This window comes from Eulemur rufifrons, chromosome 5 (genome assembly GCF_041146395.1).
Source record: "Eulemur rufifrons isolate Redbay chromosome 5, OSU_ERuf_1, whole genome shotgun sequence".
Lineage (NCBI taxonomy): Eukaryota > Metazoa > Chordata > Mammalia > Primates > Lemuridae > Eulemur > Eulemur rufifrons.
This window is the reverse complement of record NC_090987.1, coordinates 11,418,369-11,430,406: the sequence shown is the minus strand read 5'-3', so window position 1 is coordinate 11,430,406 and position 12,038 is coordinate 11,418,369. Positions and strand designations below refer to the sequence as shown.

Below are 12,038 nucleotides of genomic sequence, written 5' to 3'. Positions count from 1 at the left end.
CGTCGTCCGCCCGCCCCGCCCGTCCGCGCCCGGGGCCGCTCCTCCCGGTGCAGACAGAGCGAGCGTGGAGAGGCGCCTGCCTGCGCTGAGGGTGGAGAAGGACTTCCCGGAACCCTCCTCGCGTGCCCTGCGGCTGGTGTCTCGGGCCTGGAGGGCAGCGCGTGGGGGACCCCGAGGCAGCAAGCGGAGAGCCCGGCAATCCCGCGCTGCAGCCGCCACCTGCTCGCGCCGCCACCTGCCAAAGAGAATTCCTTAGCCTCGGTGCATGGATCTCTGTGCCAACCTCAGCCGCTGCGCGTGGGTCTCTGCCGGCACGCACAGTGGTAACGCGGGCTGGGGTGCCCACGCGCACTAACGGTTGGCTGTGCCTTTACCGGTGTGACTGGAGGGAAGGCGCGGAGCTTGCTCCTTGGAGGTTTCGGCCAGACCGGGTTGGCCAGCCAGCCTTGGGCTGTGGAGGCGGAGAACAAGTGAGGAGGAGCTGAGGTGTCCACGGACCCGGAAGGCTCTACCCGAAAGAAGCTTTTGGCTTGAGCGGCCAGATGGGGTCCACCCCCTCTGCCCCTTCTACGACAACACAAACTCCCCTGCGTGAGAAAGGCGGCAACTTGTACCGACCCCGGGGATATGTCGTCCTGGGGGAAGATCTGGGGAAGTTCCACAGAGCTGTCTAGGGGGGGCAAACTGGAAATGCAGAAGATCTTTTACTGTAACAGGGCTGCTGAATAAGACAGACAAGAACAGGACTGCTCTCCATTTGGCCTGTGCCAAAGGCTATGCACAGGTGGTAACTTTCCTTCTGGACAGAAAATGTGAGCTTAACCCCTGTGACGGCGACAACAGGACACCTCTGAAGAAGGCCGTACTGGCAAAGGAATGTGTCATTATGCTCTTAGAACGCGGTGCCGATCCCCATGTGGTGGATGCCTGCAGCAACACCGCTCGCCACTGTGCTGCGTTTAATAGTGATTTATCAATAGCAGCAAAGCTACGCTCTCATGGTGCCACTATGGAAACAACAAACAAGGCAAAAATCACACCACCTTTGTTTGTTAAAGTGGCAGAATTTTTAATAAAGGAAAAAGCAAATGTAAATGTAGTTGATGGCATGCAAAGAACACCACTCATGCTTGCTATACGTTGTGGATCAAGTATAGTCAGTCTTATTGTCCAGCAAAATATTGATATCTTTGTTAAAGATTACCTTGACCAGACTGCAGAAGATTATACTGTTACTACTAGTTATCATATGTTTCACAAGCAAATTTTGGAATATAAAGAAAAAATGAAAGCTACAAATCCTCCTCAAAATAGCGATCCAGGGTCTCACCATATTGCCCAGGCTGGAGTGCAGTGGTGTGATCATAGCTCACTGCAGCCTCAAACTCCTGGGCTCAAGCCATCCTCCTGCGTCTGCCTCCCAAAGTGCTGGCATTACAGCCGTGAGCTGCCACGCCCAGCCTGTTTTTTGTAAATAAAGTGTTATTGGTACAGGGCCACATGCATTCATTTAAAAAAAAAAAAAAACAGTAGATGGATGCTGGGAATTTTGTAAATGAAAGAATGTTTTTAGCTTTCCAGTTTTGTTGTGTGTTCCAGTGCTTTTCCATTCATTTATTCAGCAAACACTCAAACTCCTAACACAATCAAACATTGTGTAAGCCAGGAAGAAAGTAAGTTAAATGGTGTCGTGACTTCAGGGACTCTCCGTCTGGAGAAGAGGACCTAGCATCAGAACTGACAATAATAACTCAAGGACGTATGTGCAGAGGCTACAGTGGAAGCACAGGAGAGGCCTTCCTGAGAGGGAAACTATCCAAAGATGCTTCATTCTAGAGGATAGTATTGTGCCAGCCAGACTGAGCCCTGGGGGATGAGTGGCGAGTTAGGCTGTGGTAGAGGGAGCATTCCAGACAGAGAAGACAAAAAAAAAATATATATATATATATATATATATATATCTCCAACAATAATAGCTAAATCTATTAAACTCCTACTCTGTTCTAGGCCCTTTTTGAGAAATGCCATGTATGTGATAAATGAAATCTGAAATCATGTACATTATTTCTTTCTCCCTCATAACCACACCCTGAGATAGATACTATTATTATCTTACATTTTACAGAAAAACTGAGCCCGAGAGCATTCAAGAGGACTTGCCTAAGACCACACTGCTAGGAAGTGGCAGAGCCAGGATTTGAACTCAGGTCTCTCTGATTCCTAAGCTGTTAAATTATAGTCTTTTCAGCTATGCCATACAAACAGCTGAATTGGGCTGAGGCTGAAGTTCAGTTGAAGACAGAATGGTGTGCAGTCAGGTTGCAGAGGTAGGTCAGCCCGAACGTGGGTTCATGGTTCATTTTCTCATCCCGAGCGTGACTACCTGAATCCATCACATTGCTCTGTTTTTACCATGGGATTAAATATACCATAGGGGCTTGATAGAATTGAGTTACTGAGTTTAGAGGGAAAGAAGTTCCAAAAAAGATGATTGAGCCAACTACTACCTGGGTGGGTAGTGATTCATCCCTTCTTTATAAAATGAGCTGATTTCCCTTTTAAAATAGGGTTTCCAACATACCCAACATCAACAGATATTTGAGCATCTTCCATGAGGCACACACTGTTACGGGCAGTGGGAATTCAGCAGGGAAGAAAATAGACAAGGTCTCTTCTGTTAAAGAGCTTAAAACAACCTTCCCCTGAGGTGACCTCTTATTCTGAAAAAACACCAGGGAAGTAACAAGCAACCAATGACCCTCGCAATGGGCATATCTAGAGGTGGGCCCTGCATTCGCAAGGTTTCCCCATGCTTGGGCCCACCTGGCCACGGCCAATCCCGCAGCCCGATCATCACTGCAAGATCCGCACCCCCCAGGGGCCCAGGCTCTTATGTGGCCACCAAAAACTTCTTCAGGGGACATCTTGTGACTCTCTGAGGAGGCCCAGAGCAAGCAGGACCTGCTGGGTCAGCTCTGCCCCCCAGAGCTCTGCATGCTTTGGCCTAAGAGCCCAGCCTCAGGCCAGGCCGGGGATTTTTCCCCTAAGAAGAATGTACCTCTGTTCGAACTCCACTCTGCAGGAATGCCCATGGTGCCAAAAAGGAACAGGAAAAAAAAAAAAAAAAAGGATTCAAAACAAAGCGTGTGATGTGGAGTCTAATTTTCAGATCTCATTTTCTTTCTTACTCTGAACCCAAACATGCTGAATGGGGCGCCTAGAAACATCTGGTTGTATCTGAACAGAGGTGGCAGGGGGATGGCAGGCCCCCGAGGCTGGCTGGGCAAAGGGTGGGGTGGGGGGAGGTAAGCCAGGCGCTCAGGCGGAAGGTGGGGCAGAGGTCGCTTGCGCGGTGTCTCCCGTGGCAGATTGCAGGATCGTCCTGACCGGAAGCTCAGGTTTCCTCAGGGAGTAGCCCCTCTTCTCAGTGCCTCTGAGGGACCAGCTTGTTGAGTTGACAGAGGCCTGGCCCCCTGCACCAAGCTCTCCTCGGAGTCCTCTCCCACCCTGACCCTGTTCCCACCTCCTGCCTCCCTCACAGACTGTGACCTTGTCCCCAAGTTGCCCCACTCATGCCCCGCCCCCAGGGCTGAAACAACTGACCCTGCCAGAGGCTCCCTCCTGGGGCTTCTGGGGGCAGCGGAGGTTGTGTATCTGCAGCGTCAGCGTCTCCCAGCCTCCGCCCTGAGCCCTGGGGCATGAGGCATGTTTCGAGAAGCATTAGTGTACACTTACCTACCTTTTCCTCAGTCACAAGTTGCCCTGCCCGTATACAAGGTTGGGAAACAGACATTTCAATTTTCTTAGGAAGTTCTTGTATATATCAAAATTGAAAATGATCATTTCTTTGGCAACTAGAAACCTTTAATATAAAGCCTGGAATCAGAAAATTCTCAGCTTCTACTGGGAACAATTGGCTCAAGCACCTGTATCTCTTCCTATATAAAAAAATTTTAACACACACATTGAGACATACAGTTGACCCTTGAACACCACGAGTTTAAACTTATATGCTGACTTTTTTCCACCTCTGCCACCTGAGACAGCAAGACCAAGCCCTCCTCTTCCTCTTCTTCCTCAGCCTACTCAACCTGAAGATGAGGATAAAGACCTTTATGATGGTCCACTTCCACTTAATGAACAGTAAATATATTTTCTCTTCCTTATGATTTTCTTAACATTTTCTTTTTTCTAGCTTACTTTATTGTAAGACTACAGTATATAATACATATACAAAATATGTGTTATACTTAACAGAATTTCAATCCAAAACTTTCTAAGAAGCTCAGAACAGATGCAGAGAATGTTCAGAGTTCATGTTCTAGTTCCTACTCAAGAAAGCATGTGTAGCAATATGTTTCCTTACCCAAAAATATGCTGGGGTCCACCTGGAAGTCAAATGCTTCTTTGGCTTTCTGGGCAGATTATTGCATGGTCTTTATCTAGGTCTACTTAACAACCAGTGCAAAGGCACAGATTTTGCAAAACCCTGACAATAGTCATTCGTTCTGAATAGAAGACAAATGTCTTTGCCTGAGTAATAATTTTCTAGCATCTGTGGGAAAGTCTTACATTCAGAGAAACGCCACAGTTCTGGCACCAAAAGAGAAGGAGCCATCTGGCCCCTCTTGGGTTCCTTGGCTTGAGTTCCCGGGGCCATTGTTACTCTCGTTTGGGAGGCCTAATGCAAAGGCGTTTCCTAAGTGAATGGGGACAAGAGGAGACAGGTAATAAGCTGGAGCTTGTGACAGGAGGAAACACGTGAGCATTGAAAACCCTCCCTTTGAAAGAACTGACTACAGCTGTGCACCACCAGTGCCAGGGGATGTAGAAGGTGGGGAGGTAGGAAATCTGGTCATTGTCGTGCGGTGGGGAAACTGCAGTGTTTATATAAAGATTGCTCTGTGTGCTCTCTTGACAAATGGTGGCCCACGTGCAAGTTTTAGGAGCTATATTTAACACATTAACTGCCATGTGTGTTGTATTTAACTCATGCTGGTTTTGAGCCCGGGGCCTCATGAAGCATATGTAACTCACACGTCTCTTCACCTTGGGAGCTGCGTGAACTAATTTTCAAGTTGCATATAACTCATGCACAGAAAACAATAAACAATAACAAACTTTTCATTAAATTAGAAAGGATCGTTTTGTTTTCAAAGTCTTTATTCTATTTTCATAATAAAACACAGTGGACCCAAAGGAAAAAAATTTTTTTCTAGTGCAGCAGTCACGGTGTTAAAGAGGCAACTTTTTTCCCAATAGGGGAAGCAGAGAATAAATTTCTATGAGAAAGAGGCAGAAAAGACATTTTTGGAAAAAAATGCTTTTGTAGAAGCCAGGTCCTCTGGGGCGGGGTGTCCACAGATAATTGGTTTAGTGCCTCAGTAATTAGCCACTACAGAAAAACACTGCTGTAGGGGACGGCATTCCACAGCACACGTAAGTGGTGCAGTTTCGGGGTGTCAGTTCTACGTTCCTTGAACCCTGGGAACCCCCTGTGTGCCTTGACAGCTGGGGTCCCAAGCAGTAGAGAGACGAAGCCCCTCCTCCCAGTAACGCCTGGAGTGCAGGGAAACCAGTGTAGACTTTTCTTCCATTTGCTTTCTTTTGGTTTTTTCTTTTTTTCCCCCAACACTAAGTTGGTACCAGAATTTTTCCATTTTCTTTGATGAGGTTTGTCCGTGGGCTTTCCAGCCTCGGCTCTGGCGAGGCCTCGGTGGCTCCAGGCAGAAGTAATAACAAGCAGACGGCGTCTGCTGTGCCCCTGGGACAAGCAGCCACCGGAGCCAAAGGCGCCTCCCGATCCAGGGTGTTGGACACCTGACGGGGCAACTTCTTGAAGCAAAGAGAACTGGCAAAGAGAAAATTCTCTGCCCGAGGACACGGTTCTGGAACATGGACAATGAATGAAACATTTCTTAGCCTCGGTGGTCTAATTTTATTTATGAAATCGTATCATGTGCAGTTCCCTCCTCGTCGCTCATTGACTGAACTTATAAACAGTTGCCATCATGGCAGGGCACAGAGGGGGAAGCCCTGCCACAGCTGTAGGAACAGTCAAGGCTGGTAAACAGGTCGGAAGAGCAACGGATGGGAACATAGCTCTATGGAGCATCTGGAATATGCCGGGTGAGCACTTTATGAGCATGATGTCATTGAATCCTCAGCACAACCCCTCGCACCCCCACAACACAGGCACAAATTCAAGGACACCCAGGAATAAGAACGGAGGAAACAGAATTCCAGTCCCCTTTCTGGACAGATAGAAAAATACCTTTGCCAAATGTACTGTAAAAGCACTTATCAGTTCCTGCATTCTCAGAAAGTTTACAATGGAGCAGGAGGTATTTAGAAAGAAGAACAAAAAATGTGCAAACATTTATGAAAAGAAGTTCCTTAAACGTCATTCTGTGGGCATGGCAGATGGCAGGTGGGGACTGCAGACCAAACCACGCTTTGTTCCTCTGACAATAGTGACTTCTCCAGCTATTTGCCAAAAGTGACTTTAAAAGCAGGAAAGGATGACAAATACTTGGAAAACATGAACTGAAATAAAGCTAATACTTCTCAAGTACTTACAATGTTCCCAGCACAACTCCAAGCACGTGGCATTGTTGACTCATTGAACCTTTGCAACAAGGCTATGAGGTAAGTGCTCCTAACAGTCCTATTTCACAGTTGAGGAAACTGAGGCACAGAGAGTTAGGCAGCTGCCAGAGCTCCTAAGGCCAGTGAGCACAACAGTCAGGATTCAAACCCAATCTGACTCTAGGGTCCCTACTCTTAGTAATTACACTGCTTTGCCCTGGGACATAACTAAGCAATTACACCACACAGAAACACAAAGCTCACGCGACAGGCCAAAGGGCTAGAAAAGGCAGATTTGGCTTCATTCACTGCCCATGTCATGGCCAAGAAAACCTACAGTGACTGCTGTCAGCACCAGGCGACATGGGAGACATATGTCTAATTAAAACAAAACATATCTTGTAAACCCAGCACACAATTCTCTTTGAGTTCTAAATATAGCTGGGCAAGGGTTCAGATTTTAGTTGGAAATGGCCAGAGGCGAAGCAACTGTTAAAAGTAGCTTGAATGGGGCAAGTTGGTGTTCTGGTTTCTGTTTCGGTGGTATTTCCCCTTTTAAGTAATACAAGAGACATGCCTGAAGTCAAGTGTTTGAGTAAACGTTGATGATATTTGCTCACCCTCCCTTGTCAAGGGGAGGGTGCCCACGTGGAGCACGAGGCATCCTTAGCAAGACACTGAGCACCCAGGGGGGTCCAAGGGTGTTTCCTCGAGACTGGAGACTTGATCCAGAGATGGAGGCTCGCTGCCTGGCCGTGGCGCCCCCTGGAGTCTGGGCCTGCATATGCAGGGGTGACTGGCAGCCAGCCCAGAGGAGGGCCTGGCAATTCTAACGCATCCCCACTCCACCACCCTGCTAACCTGTAACCTGGAATGATCTCCCTTCTTTCCATCTTGGGCAGGGCAGTGGGTTTGAGTGAGCCCTGGAAGATGCTTCAAGAGGGGGTACTCAGGGAAGACTCGGGGTGTTTCACTCATTCCTTGTCTTTTTCCTCCCTCTCTGAGGTAGGTGCAAGCTCCTGACATAGACAGCAGAGGCCTCCTTGCCACAGATCACCTCGTCACACTGCTGGGGCCACCCAGCAGCTGCCACGGGGCGGAAGGCAGATGCTCAGAGCAGTGGCCAGTGGGCTGTCACTGCCCAGAAGCCGCTGCCCCTCTCTGCAGGCTCCTCTTCCTCCCTCCTTCCCTGTTCTCCCTGCAGGGAACTTCCAGCCATGCCACACGCTGACATGGATGCAGCTTCTGCCCCAGTTAATTTTACAACCATGTTCAGCAGCATCTCTGCCCAGGTGCCCAGAAAGGGGTCCTGGGAAGGCCTCTCGGAGCCTAAGGCTTTGGGGCAACATCCAGTGTCATCCACGAGGTTCCCATCAAAAGGAAGCACAGAATAACCAAGCTGTCAACATATCCCTTCCACCGCCTGCTACTGTCCCCAAATCCTCCACATGGGAAGGCTTAGACCATCTATAGGACAAAGCTGTCTAAAGTCTGAGGACCACTCACACAAAAACATTGAAAAGCTGGTTAAAAAAGGCAAATCCCAGGCCATACCCCGGATCCCCTGAAGCAGAATCCCTGGGGGTAGGCCTCAGGAATCTGCAATTTTAGTAAAAAGTCCCACTAAACTTGGAGAACCACTACTCTAAACAGCCTCGATCCCAGCAGGAGCATCTTACAGAGCAGGTGACACAGTGATGGAGGTGGGAACTGAGGGGTAGGACCTACCCCAGGGTGGCCTGTGAGGGGAGCAGGAAGCCCAGCCCCGCCCCTAGGGAGCTGCTGTGCCCTGAGGACCCAGGGGCCTCTGCCTGGAGCCCCGGCTCCTGGGAGCACATCAGGAGGTGAAACCCCTCGCCCTCCATCCAGCCTCCTCAGTGCAGGGCCTTGCTGGTGTCAAGGACAGAGGCCTCCAGGGTATGTGCATTCAGGTGCCCTTGGTGGCGAGTGCCAGGATTGTACATTCAGAAGAGGACGTCTTGCTGGACTCCTTCCAGATGGGTCACATGGGGCCAGATGGAGGGGGGCGCCGTGGGTGGCAATGAAGGACTAGGCAGGGACAGGCTGGGCTCCTGCAAGGGCACAGACCTGTCCCGGAGGTGGAAGGAGGGGAGACGCCTGGGGCATCTGCATGATCCCCTGCAGTCTACCAGGGTAGGCTCAGAGAGCGTCATGGGGCAGAGCCCCTGTGAGTTTAGGATGTTGCACCATGGGGCAACCCCGAGCCAGGACTCAGGCCGGAACAGCTTCAGGCCCCATACGGGGGGCAGCCACAGCACCCGGCCCGATCCTGCTCCTCTACCCTGTCCCCCGGAGTCCCCTGGCACCTCTCCACATTTGCTCAGGCCTCACAGTTAACCTAGCACGTGTAGAAGGTGAACCCGTCTGTGGATCCAGGCTCTACGGGGAGCCAGCCAGTGTGGCCGTGGACGCCGCCGTATTTCTAGGGAGGTTCTATGCTTGGCACGTGCCTGCTCCCCTCAGCCTGCTGCAGGAGTCTGCTAGAGCTGCTGTACCAAGTGTGAGGCTGAAACAACAGCACTGTGTTCTCTCACAGCTCCGGAGGCCAAAATGTTGGCAGGGGTGGTTCCTTCTGGAGGCTCTGAGGGAGTCTGTTCCCTGCCTCCTCCAGCTTCTGGTGGCTGCTGGCAGTTGCTGGCAGTTGCTGGCGCTCCCTGGCTCACAAACGCATCACTCCATCTCTGCCTCTGTCGGCTTGTGGGCTCCCTCCCTGTGTGACTGTGGCTCTTGTCCTCTTCTTCTAAGGACACCGGTCATTGGATTAGGGACCCAGCTACTCCAGGATGACCTCATCTTAACTCAATTGCATCTACAAAGACCCCATTTCCAAACAAGGTCGCATTCACGGGTACCTATATTTGTCTGGTGGGGGCGGGTGGGGGGGCACCCACAACACTAGGTTTGGAGAAGACTCAGTGACCTAAGATGTCATTTAACCTCCCTGGGCTGCAGCTCGCTCACTTGTGAAGGAAGGGGTTAAATTAGACTGTGCCTTCCAGGTTTAATGGTCTCTGAACCTGCCTTCTCCTGCTTACTCTGCTTCCCCCTCGGATTGGGAACGGGCTGGTGTCCGTCACCTGCCCTCCCCTCCCTCTCAGTCCCACTTGCGAGTCTTATGATACCACAGGCCCGACACTCAGTTTCTGGTGCGACAACAGAGTAAGAGGTTTTCACGTGCACACAAATCCCCGCAGCTCCCTCCTGGCCTGGGGGCCACTCACCAACCAGCTCGTAGCAGGCCCTCCCGCAGGCTCCTGTGGCTGGTTCCTTTCATTTGTTTTCGTTCCCCACTCTCATCCCTTGCCTACACAGCCCCGTTCCAGGCTCTCTTTCCGCCCATTGTTTAGCTGCCAGCCAGCCTGAGCGCTCTGTTTGCCGCCTTTCTCCCCACAAGCACCTTTGTTTATACAGAACACGGAGTTTGGCATCTTGTCTACAAACTGTCCACGGCCGCAGGTGCAGTGGGGCCAGCTCCAGGCCGAGACAGCAGGCCCGTGTTTTTACCAAGATGTGCTGCTAACTGGCCTGGTGTGATTCCCTCCCCCGCCCCGTGCCTCAGTTTCTCTCATGGATAATGAAGGAGTGAGACTCTCTGGGACTAACAGGCTCCAAGAGCATGAATGAGGGTGAGCAGGGGACCCCAAACGCACCCTCTTTCCAGCTCGTGTTTGACCCACTCAACTCCAAAACAACAGACACAACTTTCCCAAATCTGTGGCTCCTCGAGCTGCGAGGATAAGGCCAGGGCTGGCTTCTGCTCGTGCAGCCCACCCCCCAGGTATTGAGATAAAAGCTGCTCAGGATGGCCCCCTAAAATACGGTTCTAGGGATCAAAACCCCAGGCTTCAGGGGCTCTGAGTAAGCACAGATGCCTGCATTAAAGGCAGAGCCCTGGTCATCTATTTTGAGTCTAAATGTTCAGAGGAATGCAGTGAGCTGTTTTGTAAACTGCGCTGACGCAAAGCTGTGTCATGGCAACTGGTGCAGGCAAGCTCTCTGGGGAGAGGCCGTGTTTACCCTCATCACAGAGACTAGAGGTCAACAAAAATGTTACAGAGACTGAAGGTCAAGAGCAGGAGCAGCAAGTGGAGGGGGGGGGGGAAGGTGGCAGGTTCCACCACTTTTCAACAAAGGAGGCCATGAAATGAGGAATCCTCGGGACCTCCCTGTTCTTTGCCACGTCCTTTGCTGGGCACTTGCATGCACGACTTCCTTTCAGCTTCATAACTCTCGCAGCATGGCGACCACCGTTCACCGTTTCTGTTGCTGTTTTAGCTGAGGGGAGGGAGGGTAAATCATCCCCCAGATACACACAGTGAAAGAGAAAGTGAAGATTTGGGCCGACATGCCTCGCTCTCCGTGTGGTGTGAGGGGAGGGGCGGCAATACGGCTGTCCTGAAGGAGTAACAGGTTTCAGGAAATGATTTTTTTTATGTTAGGTGAGAGGCACGCATGCTTGTCAAGGGGGAAAAGGAGCTAGCAGCAAGGGCAAGAGGAAGGACTCCAAGACCAAAATGAAGGTCAAAGCCAAGAGGAGGGTTGTTCATCCCTTCTTCCCAGAGTTGAGGAGGGGAGGTTGGGAGGGAGGTAAAAATCAGAGATCTTTCTCCATTTGAAACAGTTTGCAAATAGCCTCACACTTGCACCTTCCCACTGCCTCGGACAGGCCTCTTCACTAACAGGGGTAAACCAGCAAGGGCTTCCTGTGGCATCTTTGCTGAGTCATGGCCAAGTTTGCCTAGAAAAGCTCGGATATTTCTGATTCGGTATTCAGTCCTCTTACTTCTGGCCTTCAATACCCCGGATGAGGTCTTCAGTAGGAAAGGGCGGAGACCAACAACGTGAAAACAGAGAGAGGGCATCACCTGGGTCAAGTCTGGTATTTAAAAACCTAGAAAAAAATGACATTTTTAATTTCTCTGTCATCAGAGTGAGTCTTTGTTATTATTACAGAACTTTAGCACTCCAAGATGACACCTTTTATTCCTAAGTCTCCTACACACAATGCTAGAACCTGGCTGAACACCACAAGCTCCACTTCAGAGGGGGAGAAACTGAGTCAGAGAGCGAGCACCAGACCTGTCCGAGCTCAGCGGAGTCAGAGACTCAATTGAATAACAGTCTCAGAGAAAGGGTGAAGTTCAGTCTTCCAGCAATGGGCTAAGGTGTCTTATTTTGTGTCAAGTAATAAAAATTCAGGATTTTAAAGTACATTCCCTTACTTACCCTGCAGGGCTCAAGCACTCTATCTTCTCACTTTTTATGACTCTGTTTTACCTATAGACGTAAGTGGCACTATAAATCCTGAATAGCTTCCTACCTGCTGTTCCCTAGCGAGGCTTGCAGTGATTACTAGATATAGTTCCAGGCTCTGCAAAATGATAGGAAACTTAGAGAGTTTGCTTTCTGCTCAGGTTTACCAGGAGGAG

At 50.2% G+C, this 12,038-nt stretch overlaps 1 protein-coding gene across 1 annotated transcript; it reads left to right on the top strand.

Moving 5' to 3' along the window:
• The first annotated feature begins 265 nt into the window (after positions 1-265).
• LOC138383157 (putative ankyrin repeat domain-containing protein 19) lies at positions 266-5,824 on the top strand. Its single transcript, XM_069467834.1, has 3 exons — positions 266-323; positions 717-1,356; positions 5,695-5,824. The coding sequence occupies exons 1-3, from the start codon at positions 266-268 to the stop codon at positions 5,822-5,824; spliced, it is 828 nt and encodes a 275-aa protein (XP_069323935.1).
• The last annotated feature ends 6,214 nt before the right edge of the window (positions 5,825-12,038 follow it).

What these genes read in the sequence shown, in the direction of transcription:
- LOC138383157 (XM_069467834.1), top strand. Translation starts at nt 266, where the DNA reads ATGGATCTCTGTGCCAACCTCAGCCGCTGCGCGTGGGTCTCTGCCGGC. An exon ending in CTCTGCCGGCACGCACAGTG is followed by an intron (nt 324 to 716) that starts GTAACGCGGGCT and finishes TTACTGTAACAG; the next exon opens with GGCTGCTGAATAAGACAGAC. An exon ending in GCCCAGGCTGGAGTGCAGTG is followed by an intron (nt 1,357 to 5,694) that starts GTGTGATCATAG and finishes TGGGCTTTCCAG; the next exon opens with CCTCGGCTCTGGCGAGGCCT.